The following is a 15,228-nucleotide window of genomic DNA, read 5'->3' as shown; positions in this document are numbered from 1 at the left end:
TTAACTATCTGCAGTGTATTTATTTATTGCCCACAATGAAATGCTAAGTCCGGGATGTGAGTATTGACAATGGAATGTAAAGAACCAAATTTAAATCAAGAGAGTGTCCAGGATAAAGACGGGGAAAGGACACTCATTGAGGTGGTGGTGTTCCAATCGGAATGCAACATAAAGATGTGAGCTTGCAAAAACTAGATATGTTGGGATTTTATAACAGCAGCAGACCCTTGTTTCAGATTGATGTGGCGTACTTGAGTTTTGTTTATGACTTATTCTGCCTTCAGCGAAACGGTGCCTGTACTTAACCTATGCTGCTGTAAATAGTGGTGCTGAAAAGCATTGTGAATGGTCTCAACAATTTGGCTCCTAGCCTGGTAGCTTGGGAAAGGGGCAGGGAAGGGGAGGAATCAGGAGGATATTTCAGCTGGGCAAGTTTAGTTTTGAGAGCACTGACATCAGGGTTCAGAACAACGGGCAGTCAGGTTTAATGGACTTGCTTTTTAGAGGACTGATTAGAGAATAAAAGAGGGAGAAATTACAAAATGCTTGTTTATTGTTCCGGGGGATAGGATGACTGTAATTAAAAGACGCAGGAGGTACTGGCAATTGACAGTGTTGCAGCAAACAGCACGGTCCTCCTGCCACTCTGCCTGCTACTTGGAACCTCATTTTATCTGTTAAAAAGCACGCTGTGTTCTGTCCCAGGCAGCGTATACCCAGTGGACAGCCTGAATTTTAAGTAAGGAGGCGTGCATGCGGGGATGTAACTGCTTGCAAACTAAAGATTATTATTATCCTTCCAAATGCTTCCTTGCCCTTATTTAGTTTAAAAAAAGAAAAAGAAAAAAAAAGGTACATTAGAGAAGATAATTGAATACTTTCTCAGTGCAGTTAATTAGATAAAGGTTACTTATTAGATCCTGGCACGTTATACGTTGACTTGATGTGCGTAGCGCTAGACTACTTAATGAGATAATAGCCAAAGTGTGTATTATCTTTACATCTGCTAAATGTGTTGCCACTCCTGCTTCCGTTGTATGACACTTTCGTATCTGGATTCCATTAGCTCTGCTTTCAGATAACAACCTTTTTTTGGCGGGGGGAAGAATAACCTATTGAAAAATGGATTTTCAGTCCGTTTATCTAAGATTGTTTTGAATTATATGGCGAGGAGCAAGCACGCTTCTGGGTGTTAGGTAATCCTTTTTATTCTTCAGGGACACTGAGGAACAATACATGCTCCCACGTGTGTCTGCATATTATATGGACACACATTATACCTATATTATTATTCGTACATGCATGTGTGTGTGCGTAATTATAGATTTCCTAGTTTAAGGCCAGAAAGGATCTGACTTGCATAACACAGGCCATAGAATTTCCCCCAATAATTCGTGCATCAAGACAATAACTTCTGGCTGAGCTAGAACATACCTTTTTAGAAAAAAACACCTTGACTTGATTTAAAGACTTCAAATGGTGGAGGATCCACTACAGCCTCAGTTCTAATGGTTAATTACCCTTACTATTTATTTGTATTACCATCGCAACTTGGTGTCCTAATCCTGGGCCAAAACCCCTTTGTGTTAGGTGCTATACAAACATGTGACACAAACAAACAAAATATGGTCCCTGGCCGGAAGAGCTTACAATCTAAGTTTAAGCCAAGAATACAGACAGATGGAGGAGTACAAGTAAACAGTGAGACAATACTCGTCCTTGTCTGAATTTGTCTAGCTTCCGCTTTCAGCCACTTGCTGTGCCTCTTTCTGTTGGATTTAAGAATCCTCTGCTATCAGAAATCTTCACACTAAGTAGGTACTTTTAGACCAAAGCATCTCTTATGTAGTATATAAAGTGTATGAGCGTGGTGTCCTCACCAGTATTGATAATATCTTAGATAATTAAAATTCAAATTCTTTAATTAAGACAAAACATTTCTTTTTGTCTTATGTGTACTCTTTTTATTTCTTGTTCTTCCATAGGCCTGTACAATAAACACTGAGTTAGTCTGTTTTCTTTGCAGGCCCACACAAACCCAGTGCTGGTGTCTAGATTTCCACTGCAGAATAACATTAAATCCTTTTTCACTGAAATTAAAAAAAATACTGGATGGAACTAACTATGTTAAATTTGCCCTTTTGTGCTTGAGGGAGTCTGTGGGGTCAGGAGAGATTTTTTTCCCTTGCTGGTTGGATAATTTTAGTGCCTCAATTTAGACACCTTTCATAAGTACTAAAATGTTCATTCAAGAACAGTGCCTAAAAAACCAAACCCACACAAATGAGCCTGTGAATAGTATGTGGACGCACAACTCAGAATTTGTCCCATTGTGTCCATTTTTACAATACTGTAGTATGCTGGTAATTCAACATGCAGCTCCTAGTTGTGGCTAGTGCATATTATACAGTCTGCTTTAGGTGAGTTAAGGACATTATGGCAGCTTCCGCTCAGAATTTCCTTGTTTGCTTTTTTAACTTTGTCTGACCTTTGGCGATATTCCTGCCAAGTTTGCTCACTGTTTTACTATTCTGTCTGACGTCCGCTTCGTTCAGGGTCCAAGAAAAAGAAGCCTGTATCAGGAGAGTGACACATTCCAAGAGAACACAATAAGGAAGCAGCTATGGACTGCTTTAATCCTATGGACTCTGCTGAAATATAATTGTCTCACTTGTGTACTGCAGGATTTTGCTGGCAAAAGTCTGATAAGATGAGAGGAAGTTTATAAAATAGGTGGATCTCTAGGCTTGTTCTGGACTGTAGCTGCTGAATTTGGAGTAGAAAGAACTAGCATTGGTGTTTGCTTCTCTAGTGTTGCTGGGGCTGACTTCTGTGAGAATCAGTGGGCAGCAATGCATGAGATGCCTTTCATGTGGAAGGGGGCATAACTTAGAGAAACCTATTATAAATTCTTTTTAAGGGAAAAGGCTGCTTGAGCAAACCTTAGCTGAACAGTCAGGCCTGGTCTACACACAGATTTTTATACCCATGTAACTATTTTCAATTAGGGATATGACTTTTTAAAAACAAAATAGCTATATCAGTGCAACCCTTGTGTGGATGCAGTTATACCAGTATAAAGGCTTCTTGTGCTGGCTTGTCTTATTTCCCTTCCCTTATGTGGATAAGTTCTACTGATAAGAGGACCTTTATACTGATGTAAGTGTCCAAACTAGGTGCATTGTACTGCTTTAACTCTACCAGTGTAGTTAGTGGTATCTCTTTTGTGTGTAGAGAAGGCCTAAGGGATTGTCTCAGTTGTGAGGATTACAGCGGCATAGCTGTAGTGCCGTCGGTATGCCACTGTAACCCCATAGCCTAGACACATGCTATAACAATGAAAGAGTTCTTCCATTACTATAGTAATTCAGCCTCCCTCAGTAACGGTAGCTAGGTCCAGGGAAAATTGCTTCCATCGAGTTAGCTGTGTCTACATAGAGGATTAGGTTAGCATGGCTGTGACACTCAGCAATGTGGATTTTTCACCCTCCTGCCCTGAGTGCAGTAGCTAAATTGACCTACATTTCAACTGTAGACCAGGCCTAAGAGTGGGTAAGAATCTGAATGGTAAGAAAAATGAGAAGCCCAACGTATGCTCAGCTTGTGCATTAATTCTGAAAATGTGGATTGGCCTGATTTCTATAAAATCTGTGGGTAAGACTTCAGTACAACGCTACCATTGTTTATAACAGTGAGGGAGGAAAGGGAATATGTGAGGGTTTCCAAGGCAAAAGGCTTAAACTCCTGTGCCCCTCCCAATCCTTGGGCCAAATCCTGAAGTCTTCACTCAGGCAGAACTCCCACTTGGGGAATGCAGAGCACAAAGTGCTATGTGGGAGTCTGTGTGAATAAGAATGGAGTATGGCCTTCAGAATTGGACTGTAAGCTCTTTGGCACAGAGAGAGACTTTTTGTTCTGTGTTTGTACAGCACCTAGCACAATGGGATCCTGGTCCATGACTGAGGCTCCTAGGCTCTACACTGCTACTAGCCACATCATGATAATTTGATTTGCTAGGATTAAACAGGTTGTGTTTTATTGTGCTCAGTTTCTAATGATTATTTATTTGTATTTCGTTAGGCCCCATTCTGCTACACACTATACAAAGAGAATAAAAGATGGTCCCTGCCTTGAAGATCTTGTATTCTAAAAGATAAGACAGACAAATAAACAAGTAATTATAAATAGTTATATTAATTATTTAGGTAGGGTCCAAAGTAAGCTAGGTACCTCTCAAACAAATAAGACATTTTCCCTGCCCAGAACGCTTACAACCTAAGACTCTCATCCTGCAACTGGATCTACTTGGTTAGACTTTTCGACTTGCATGAAGTCCTGCCGTAAATCAAACGGCTCTGCACAGGTGCAAGGGTCTAACCAACAGGAACCAGTTGCAGGATCAGGGGCTTCACTAATGGCCAGTGGAGAAATACGTTCAGGGAGTCAATAGGTATTGAAGAGAGCAAGCATTGCAGTTATAAGCCCATGAGTTTGCTTTGGTGTTTCCATGCACATCTTGGTGATGGATTTATTTTTGCGGACATGTCGGTACTTCTTGGAAACAAGATCATGGCTTGTTCAATTCTCTGAAGTAGAAATAGAGAAGAGGGCAAGTGGTGAGGGGAGACGAGTGAAAGTAAGTGGGGATGGGAGAGGGAGGAAGGAGTGGAGAAAGTGTCTGAGTAAGGGGAGCAGGGAAGAGGAGATAATTAAAAATAGAATGAAGGCAGCAGTGGGTAGATGGCGAGGCTGAGGCAGAAGTGAGGAGATGGTGAAACAGGCTATGTCTTCCCGGCAGGAAAGGTGGGTTTTTTAACAGTGGGATAAAAATCCTTGGGGAGGTGAGGCACTGTGGTTTGACCGTAAGGTGGCTAGGGGACATCTGCACTATACCCCCAGCCTGGAGTTGAACTCACCTAGTTTACCTTGTGGTCAAACTACAGGTGCCTTATCTCCACTGAGATTTTATAGCAGGCTGGCTAAGGTGCGCTAGTTCTCCCATGGAAAAAACACACCTGTGTTTTTGGCAGTGAAGACAAAACCTAAAAGCCAAAACCTTGCAGGCTTCTTTTTGTGTTGGACGCTTACATGGCTTGAGTGCTGTCTTTCTTGCTGCCTGGCAGATACTGAAAGTATTATGCCAATAGATATGTGTTTTATGTGCTCATCTTACAAGCCCTGACACACTGTATTAATTAACAGTGAAATCATGTGCTGTGTGGAATCATAGGTTTTATATAGTATCTTCATTTTACTGAATATAACGGTTTAGAAGCCTAGGCTCCTATTATTTTAATCGTCTTCCCCCATAAGTTGTATAGTAAATTTTGTGCTAGCTAAGTAATGGTGGTTTCTAAAATACCCTATTATTGTCTTATCTGTCTAGACAGATCTTATATTCGAGAATTAAAATGCTGAATGAAGGGAACACACACATTCTTTCAGTTTTTGATGAAGTCAGAGCATCTTGCAGCTGAAGTTAAGAATACTGTATTGGAGTTCTGAGACAGTAGTTCCTGTTTAAAGCTTGCAGTATATAGATAGTAGAGGAGACAGTTGCATATCTAGGTCTTTATAATATACTCATCAATACGGTTATCTGAGAGTTCCCAAGGCTTGGCATATCTGATTCCTGTGTACTACACAGAGGTGGAGAAGCTCAGTTAATGTGTAAAGTGCTTTGAGATCTTCAGATGAAAGGTACCTCGTAAGTGCAAAGTAATGTTGGTTTGTGATCATTAGGGCATTTAGTCACATTTCTTAACAATAATCAAATCGCCATCTAACGAGCAAACCCAAGATTCTCCTTCCCACCCCCACTTTTGGGGTAGCTGTTAGTTTCATATCTAGTCTTTCTGTTTGAGCTAGGTCCATTTACCTAGTATCATATTTACAGGATCTAAATCTTATGCTTTGTGGTTGCCACAGAAGCAGAATAAAGTTACACGACTTCTTTGGACAGCTAGTCATCACAGGGTGTGTGTTTTTGCTCTACCACAAAATTGCCACCTCAGTAGGTTATATAAAGAGACAGGAGGTCAGAAATCTTATGAATTCGCTGGAAATTGTTACATGATTACAATGTAGAGGGTGGAGTCTGCAATAAGCTCGACTACTGATGCTCCAGAGTCCAGATCAGAAACATTTACATTCCAGGCTGATCTTCGTTATCCTTTCTATGGTTCCTATTTGAAAGGGCTTGTTCCAGTTCATAGTTGACTTTCTTTTCTGCTAGTCATATAGCTAGAGACTTCCCAAAATTTGCCTCTGTGCCAAGAGAAGGGATCCTCGTGAAGAGTGGAGAATTGTTGGCCTAGTTCCTTGAACCTGTTTATTTGCTTTTCCTTAGGTTCCTTAGAAAGAGAGCTTGGACGGCATGCAAAGTTGTGAAACATCTTCAGACAGCACTGATGATCCTCTTAGTAGTGGCCTTCGGAGAAAACGACAGCCTCGAATAGTAGTTATTGGTGCTGGGCTTGCAGGCCTGTCAGCTACAAAATCTCTCCTGGAAAACGGTTTCACGGATGTAACAATCCTTGAGGCGTCTGACCGAATTGGAGGCAGAGTGCAAAGCGTCAAACTTGGTAAGGGAAATGTTTTTGCACTGTCATATCGGACTCTCTCTCTCCTCACACTTCTGGCAAAGGGTTTGTATTATGACAAGGGTTAATTTGTTAGACGTCCTCTTAAAGCCATTTCCTGATCGTTTGTACCAGCAAATGGGTGTTTAAGCATGCAGTTACCAGGCTTCTGGGTGCAAACGCAGGTTTCAGTAGATACAAAGGGTTATTGTGCATGGACGGGGCACAGTGCTTCACAAGTGCTCGAATCTTCAGATGGAAGGCTCTGCGGAAGGGTAAAGTATTATTGTAAAGTGAAGGTGATTGTCATTGTTTGGCGTTATAAAGAGAATTCAGCGTTGCTGAGGGTGGGGAAAGGTATTTTTCTCCAGTAATTTGAGTATGTGAACTAGGAAGATTTCTCCTATAGCCTCCAACCTCTGCTCTTGGCTAAGAACATTCGGTAATCTGTTGACCACAGAACGTAGGTCTTTCTGGGTGCGCACACTGCAGCAGAGAGCAAGCCTCCCAGGCCAGGTAGGCTGGCGCGCTACCTCTGCTTGAACTAGCAGGCTAAAAATAGCAGCGTGGACATTGCGGCACAAGCTAGTCATCTGAGTACAAAGCCACCTGATCTGCTGGCTCTGTGCTCATTGGCTAGTCTGGGCCGCTGCCCAAGCCACCACATACATGCTGCTGTTTTTAGTGTGCTAGCTGGGGTAGAGCTAGTGCATGTCTGTCTACCTGGGCTGGGATTAGAGTAGATTAGAATTAGTATTCCTACCCCCTATTAGCTAATACATGATAAGTAACATGAGGTAAAATCCTAGTGAAGACAAGGCAGTTTGTAGGGTTAACGTGTATTAGCTGGTCGAGGTAAACCTTAGGCTTCAAACGGCCTGTCTTCACCAGGATTTTACTTTGTGTTCGTTACCATGGATTAGCTAACATGAAGTAAGAACACCCTTTCTTCTTAGAGAAGGCAAGGCCGCAGAATAACATAGTGAACAGGGATGGCAAAATTAGGCCCTATATTAGTACAATACAAAAAATTCCACAGGGAGGATATTGGCCCCTTAATATTCAAAACCTTTAACACTTCCCTCCACTCACACACATGATCAGGGATATTTCTGACACAGCTCACAGGGAGTAAAGGACACGTTTCCCATTCTAATCTCTTTGCCAACTCTCACCGGAGTTTGAAATGCCCTATTCAGGCCCCGGAGTTTTGATTTGTCAAGCAGCCTTTTCATTCATTTCCCCTTCTGAAAGATCACGAGGCACTCATGTTTACTCACCGTGGTGGGTTTATAGAGTAAAATGCAGTAAGTGACATAAAGCCGGGCTAAATACAGTGAAAGAAGACCCGCTAGAGGCCCAAGCTAATGAATACAGAGAGCATAGTCAAAAATTAAACCAGTTAATTAGCATTGGGAAGGTGATTCCATAAGACTGAAGAGGGTCATTGGCCTACCGATAGCACAGAACATACCTTCTTCTCTAATGTAGTTGCACCTATGTGTATCCCTTTTCCTTCTGTTCAGCAGCAAGGCTGGCAGATTCTGGCTCAGGGGGCGTTTCATCTTGAGAGCTCCCGTCTCTTTGGAAACATTCCTCATGGTTTATATGTTCAAAGCCAGGTCCTTAGCTCGTATAAACTGGTGTAGGTCTGACTCCCCTGAAGTGATGCCCGTGTGTACCAGCTGATGATCTGGCTCTCTGTATCTGAGGACATGTTGTTCCTGGTGGAGGGTTCTTGGCTGTTGATCTCTCTGCTGCTGGTGATCTGTAGGAGACCAAGTTTTCCCCCTATTAGGTCAGGGTGCAAGGCCTTTTTATGCAGCCCCTCCTCCTCAACAACAAAGCTAAGGGATGGTCTAGTGATCATACCTCGGGGCACGTCTTCACTGCAGAGTTAACTCAGGGTTTTACACTAGTGTTGTCCCTAACCCCTCTCCTGTCCACACACAAAACCCTCTCATCTGAGGTTGGTAGTGCTTTAAACCCAGGCTAGCTGGCCTGGCTGGAGGTGTAGGCTAGAACTTATGTGCCACTTTCACTTGAGCCAGTAACCCACCCACTTTGCAATGAAGATGCAGGCTAAACCATTCAAGTGCTTATAGTCCTCCAGTGCCTTCCCACAATTCCCTTTGTGTTCTCTGAAGGACAGACAAGTTTTTCCACAAGTCACTGGGAAAGAATCAGAGCAGCTCACCTTACTGCAGCACAAAGACCCATGGGATATGTCCCTAGAAGTCCTACTGACGCACACAGGGGAGTGTAGCACCAATTAGGACACAGTAACTCAGAGAGGGCTTTGCAGTGTGTTTGCTCACACCTGGGCTAGGCTAACCTGGTGGGTGCTTAGACCCAGGTGCTGATTACCTGAGTTATCTGCAATGAAGACATACCCTTGAAGACAGGTACCTAAGGTCTAGATTCTGATACCTTTACTTTCAGTGGGTTACCTGCCGTTCCAATGGGCTCACTCATGAAGTAAGTTGCTACTCAACATAGACCGTATTTTCAGAATCTGACTCTCAGTAATTCCACTCAGGGCAATAACAAGGAAGAGGTGATGTGTTCAGCTTTAGCTATATAAGTACAGCTTTTACAGATATACGTACTGCAACAATCATCATGGGACCCATAATGATGCATGAGAAATACATATAGCTAAATAACTATGTTAATGGGAAACAGCAGAACCATTTTATGAGGACTGTGTATTACTTACTTACTAACTCAAATGAGATTGGTACTGGAACTACTAGATTTTTCAAGCCCTGAAGGGCCCTTGAACTAAATTGGGTATCTGTGTAAAATAATGTGATTATCTTCACACTTTTAAAGAATTTATCATGCCACTTAATTCCAGGAAATAACTGGCTTATCTGCTTTGAGTCATGTCAGTTAATTGAGTTTCTAAATATACAGGTGAGCGGGACTATTTTTAGTTTCCCTGTATTTAATTACATTCCTCACAACTGCTCAGATAGAACAGAGGAGAAAATGAAAGGAAATGGCTTTTTCCTTTTTTATTTGTGCTTTGACAGTAAAATAAATGCTATAGGTAAAAATAAAAAGGAATATGCTAGTATTTTGTATTACTTTAAAAAAAATGCTGGTAGTTTAAAGAAAAACAGCTGGATTCTGTTTGGAAATCAGTATTAGGTTACTGCCAATTCACACTCATGTAACGGCGACCAGAATGTGGCCTACATGTTTTATATACTACTCCTGCTGATAATCTTGTATGCTATGGATTGGACGAGGATCCCAGGTAATAAGATCACTGTCGCTTTAAACCTGAAATATTTATGAGCACTGTACTGTTGACTGCTAGATTGGATCAACTCCAGCAGACTGCATGCTCTGTGGGTACGTTCGGAAGTTGCATTGCATTAAATATTAACACATTTGGCCCCTGATTTTTGCAAAGGCTTCAGCACATGCTTTATGTACCCCTGTAAGTCTTTACATGTTCAGAGCTTTGGAGTATAACTTCCACTGGACTAAATTTATTTCCTTTCGAAATTGTTCTTGGCTTGGAAAACCAATTGTCTGGGGCTTTGCTTTGAAATAGTGACTCATTTATACAAATGATAGCATCAATTCTTATAGTGAATCTACAGTAAATGTTAGCATACTTGGAATGGCGTTGTGATTGTATTTACATGTTAAGCACTATGTGATGGTAATGTAATCAATTACATGATTCTTACTTTCTTCAGTTGGATGTTACTGAGAGTGAAACATCTAAGCGAGTATCTAACCTACAGGACCTGCTGCACTGCATGGGGTTGACTGTGACATTAAAGGGACACTCTTGGGTCAAATTTAATTCAAAATTTTGGTTTTGTACAAGTGAGCTTGTAGAAAACCTAAATGTAATAAGAAATAGTCCCATAAATTAAGATAAAACCCACTAAAAATAGTGGGTTTTTTTTTTACATAATATATGTCCCCCTGTATCATTATCAGTTTAAACTTTGCAGAATTGGGCTAATACGTTAGAGTCTGAGGGCAAAACTGATTTGACCGAGGCTAAAGAGAACCATGTAACTGACTAATCAGTTCACATTGTCCAAACTGAGAAATGCAGAAAGCAAACAAACAGCATAGATAGTGAAAAGAAAATATTTTTTTAATGTGACAGTGCATCTTTTTAAAGAAATGGCATTAAGTTTTCAAAGGCACAAAAAATAAAATATGATCTCATTCCACCTTCTGGGAATGCAGATAGCCTGAGTCCTTTTTGTAAACAGCACACATTTTTCATGGCAGGACAAAGCTTTCCTGCTTACTAAAGGAAGCAGCTTCAGGCTGCCATCACAGAACTGTCTCAGTCTTTCCTGCATTCCTCTGCTTTAGTGGAATAGATGACTTTTTGTCCTGTACTTGAATAACAATCACCTTCCCTCCCATTCCCTCAGACTAAATTTGATGTTTGAAGGCTTTGGGTGGCCTACAGATGTTCTTATTCTTTCCCTACCACTTCTTCAGTATTTATGTAAGTATTCATTTATGTTCTGTTTGCAGTGGTACAGTACAGATAGCCAACTTCTCTACACCTTCCCCGCCCCTCACACTTTCTGACCAAGAGAGATCAACACACCTTCTGGTGGACTAAATTGTAATGATGTTTTCAGGATAGATGCCATTGAATTCTGCTGTTACATTGCTCAGAATCTGATACTGGGGCATAGAAAATACTTGCATAGCTTTTTTGAAGATATAAAGCACTGTACAGAGATCCTTCCAGCATCCATGTGGTAGGTAAACAAATAGTGTCTCTATTTTATAGGTGGGAAAGATGAGGTCGAGAACCTAAGTGACACCTGTTGAACTAGTGACAATCAGGGTTAGGACCTGGAGTTGAGGAATCTGCATTGTTCTTGAACTACTAGAGACTATTGCTGCTGCAGACCTTGGGATCTCTTTAGGGAGCACTCCTCTTGTGATTGATCCCCTCTTCTAGTTCTTTATGACACCATTGTTCCGTAGAGACCTGTGATGAACAAACATTAGTATGACACTTAAACTTGTCCTTAAGTGAAAACACTTCTTCAGTGTTGTTTTTTGGTAACGTGGCATCATTGGGCAAATGTCCTATTTTTGCTCTGTTATTGCACTTAATATGTAGGGTTGGATGTGACATACATCTCTTTTTAAAAGGGTTCATAGTACTGGTCTAATTGCATTGTTCCCCCCTAGAGAACGCCACTTTTGAACTGGGAGCTACGTGGATCCATGGTTCAAATGGAAACCCAGTCTATCATCTAGCAGAAGACAATGGCTTACTTGAAGAGACTACTGATGGCGAGAGAAGCATTGGCCGTATCAGTCTTTACTCCAAGAATGGGGTGGCTTATCACCTCACCAACAGTGGACAGAGGATTCCGAAGGACGTGGTTGAAGAATTCAGTGATTTATACAACGAGGTTAGTAATTAGCAGCCGTATCCGGTTGTATACTGGTCTGAAAACCACTAGACCCTTGTCAGTTCTGAGATTCCAAGGACTGAGGGACAGTAGAAAAACTTTGAATGCCTTCAGTTTCTCTACTTAAAATAAGTTTTGGAGTTTTTAAAACCAATCTGCTGCCTTCTATTTAATTTAGTCACTGGTTAATGTGATCAGAGCTCCTGGAACCAAATCACTCTCCACTCTTCCTTATGATCAGTTCTGATCACTCCAGCAAATATTGTGGGATAATTCAATCAATGGCTGTAGAGATTTGCCACTTCACTAACTGTAAGGAAGGGGTCCAAATGAGACAGAACATAAACACTTAGGAAGATCCAACTAAAAGATGTGGCGGTGAGATGTTGTTATTGACATTATAACTACCACTCTGTGCTATGTAAGTTATGACATTCATTCCCCCTGTCCCCTCCTCCCTCCACAGCAATGGCTGGCTGTCTGTGTCCCACCCCTCACTCCCCGCTGTGGGGCTTGGGCTTGGGGCAGTCAGCCCCTCCCCTCAGTTATTTTTTAGTAAAAGTCATGGACAGGTTGCGGGGTTCCGTGAATTTTCGTTTATCGCCTGTAACCTGTGCATGACTTTCACGAAAAATAACTGTGACTGACCTTAATCATAAGGTACTGTGACAAAGGTTACAAGGGTTAAATATCATTTCTCTCTTGGAGAGAGCCTTCATTGTTATGATTTGGAAGCTACCTGTAATATTCATTCCTCTGTCTTCAATGATTTTCTCCAAAGATTTAAGTAAAACAGTGCCCAATCACATGATAGAGGCTCCAGGCCAACGAAAAGTAGAAATGAAGGCACTAAAAAAAAAAAAAAGGAAAATTGCAGAATAAAAGTGGAAATACGGGTTCAGCAGTGAAACCTGTCCTAAGCAAACACCCAAGGAATAAGTGATCTTTCATTTCCTAGACAGATAGGGTCAGTCTCGCTTTGGTATAAATGGGTACCACTCCACTGATTCTTCTAAAGTGATGCCCACTTCTGCTCGGAGTGAGTGTGGTCCCTGATACGTAATTAACGGTTGAACAGATGTAGAATAGCAGTACTTTTATAATACCAAGACTCAGGCTTACACAGTGCTAAGACAGCTTGCCAGGTTTCCCTCTAATTATTCTTCTAATTGGTTTCTTCTGTTTCTTGCTCATTGTATTTGAGGGAGTGGTCAATATAAAATTTCCCCAATCAAAATGGGTTACATAAAATGGGGGGTGGGGAGGATCATCCTTGCCAAGTTGTAGCTATTTGTAGAGCCCTCACATTTTGCATATGGCTCTGACTTCACCAACACTCGTTTGGGTAATTATTCTTTGTAATGTCACACGCTGGGATCAGCCTGACATTGTATAATATACATTTTAAAATATGTACCTGGATATTCAAAAAGACGTTGGTAAAATCCTTCACCAGAGGCCATTAAGGAAATAAATAGTCATGCGGTGAGAGGTACAGTGCTATCATGGATCAGAGACAGAGTGGAAATGCTGATTTTCAACATAGAAAGAAGTTTAGCGCTGTGCCACGAGGATCTTGTCTAGGGCTAATGAACACGAGGCCTATAATTAATTGGGTTACTAAAGAGGGTTGTGGGGAACATCTGAGGGGTCTAGCTAAGGTAGGTATTTGAGCAACACAATGGCAGATGAAATCCCACTTGGATAAGTGCAGGATGATGCACTTTGGCAGGAATAGTTTGAACGACTTCCTTATTACTAGATTCTAAAATTAACAGTAGCCGCTCAGAAAAAGAGCTGGGCAGCACTATGATATGCTCAGTGAAAACCGCAGTTCAGAGTGCAGCAGTGACGAAACAAGCAAATAAAATGTTGGGCTAGATCAAAAAAGAAAGTCAATAACACTGTTATTGTGTATATGTACTGTAAGAAATGATTTTATATAAGGAAATGGCATGCCACTGCTCTGAATACTGTGTTCAGTTCTTATCAACCCATCTCAAAGATATAGAAGTATGGAAAGTGTTTAGCAAAGGGGAATGGAAATTATTAGAGACTTAGAATGGCCTGTAATGAGAAGTGAACAAAAAGAGATAAAAACTATAGTTGAGAGAGAAGACTGATAAAAGTTTACCGAAGGACACAAAGTGAACGGTGAAGAAAAAGTCAGTTCTTTGAGTGCTTGCTCATGTCAATTCCAAGTAGGCACATGCACAGTTGTCGGAAGGCTTTTCCCCCAGCGGTACCCATTGGGTCGGTGCAAACACCCTCTGAAGTGGCGCCCTCATGGCTTTGTATGTAGGGTCCTGCCAACCTGCCGCCTCCTCAGTTCCTTCTTACCGCCTGTATCGGTCGTTGGAGCTTCTTTGCCTTGCGTCTGCAAGCATTGTCCCTGTGTCGACTAGCGGTTCCCGTAGAATAAAATAGTTATAGTTAGTATTTTAGTTTAAAATTTTTTTTTATAGTTAAGTGTTTATAGTTAAGTATTAGTTAAGGGGGTTCTTTCCCCTTAGTTGTACTCCCCTTCCCGGGGTACCGTGGCATGCCTCGGGCCCAAGGCTTCAAGCCCTGTGGATCCTGTCACAAGTCTATGCCCAAAGGTGATCTGCACGACTCCTGTTCAAAGTGCATGGGGGAGTCGCACCACACTGATTGATGTAGGATCTGCAAGAGTTTCCGCCCCAGGAACAGAAAAGAGAGAAGTGCTCATCTCAAGCAGATCCTCATGGAGGCAGCTCTCTGGCCACAACTTCCAGACCCGGCACCTGGCGTGTCGGTGTGCAGTGCTCCGGCGTCCGTTTGAGACCTGGCACCGAAGATGCTTGGTGTCGAGGGAATCCCAGCACCACTCACCACTCGCCAGCCCAAAGACCAGCGTGACACCATTCCCATTCACCAGCGCCCCGCAAGAAGCAAAGGGCTGATAGAGGCCGCTCGTTCACACTGCGAACTAGGGAAAGGATGCTATTGTGTCGTTCCCCCAGTTGCACCAGGCGCAGGAACCTCCAGGGCCATCCACGTCAGCTCTGCAGAGGGCACCTATGAGTCCGACACACATGGACTCTCCAGTGAAGGAAAGTGAGGTGGAAGAGCTGGGCCTCCCTTCCCTGCCAAATATGTTCAAGGCGGCAAGGGACTTGATTGCCATGATGGCCCAACAGTCCCCTGCCTCAGTAGAAAGGGTGCCCGAACTAAGACCTCCCGTTGTGGTGGCATCTAGA

General features: G+C 42.2%; 1 protein-coding gene across 1 annotated transcript in view; it reads left to right on the top strand.

The window, feature by feature from the left end:
• SMOX (spermine oxidase) overlaps nucleotides 1-15,228 on the top strand; it is a 69,179-nt gene that overhangs the window by 27,885 nt on the left and 26,066 nt on the right. The window contains exons 2-3 of the mRNA XM_067533593.1: nucleotides 6,350-6,584; nucleotides 11,781-12,007. Of these exons, the coding sequence (XP_067389694.1) occupies nucleotides 6,377-6,584; nucleotides 11,781-12,007 (435 nt within the window). The 5' untranslated portion in view covers nucleotides 6,350-6,376. The remainder of the gene's footprint in view (nucleotides 1-6,349; nucleotides 6,585-11,780; nucleotides 12,008-15,228) is intronic.

The sequence above is a fragment of the Emydura macquarii genome, unplaced genomic scaffold (genome assembly GCF_026122565.2).
Source record: "Emydura macquarii macquarii isolate MOO-44397 ecotype Brisbane River unplaced genomic scaffold, CSIRO-AGI_Emac_v2 contig_3345, whole genome shotgun sequence".
NCBI classification, from domain to species: Eukaryota; Metazoa; Chordata; order Testudines; family Chelidae; genus Emydura; species Emydura macquarii.
The sequence above is the reverse complement of the archived record's forward strand: the minus strand, read 5'-3'. Positions and strand labels throughout refer to the sequence as shown.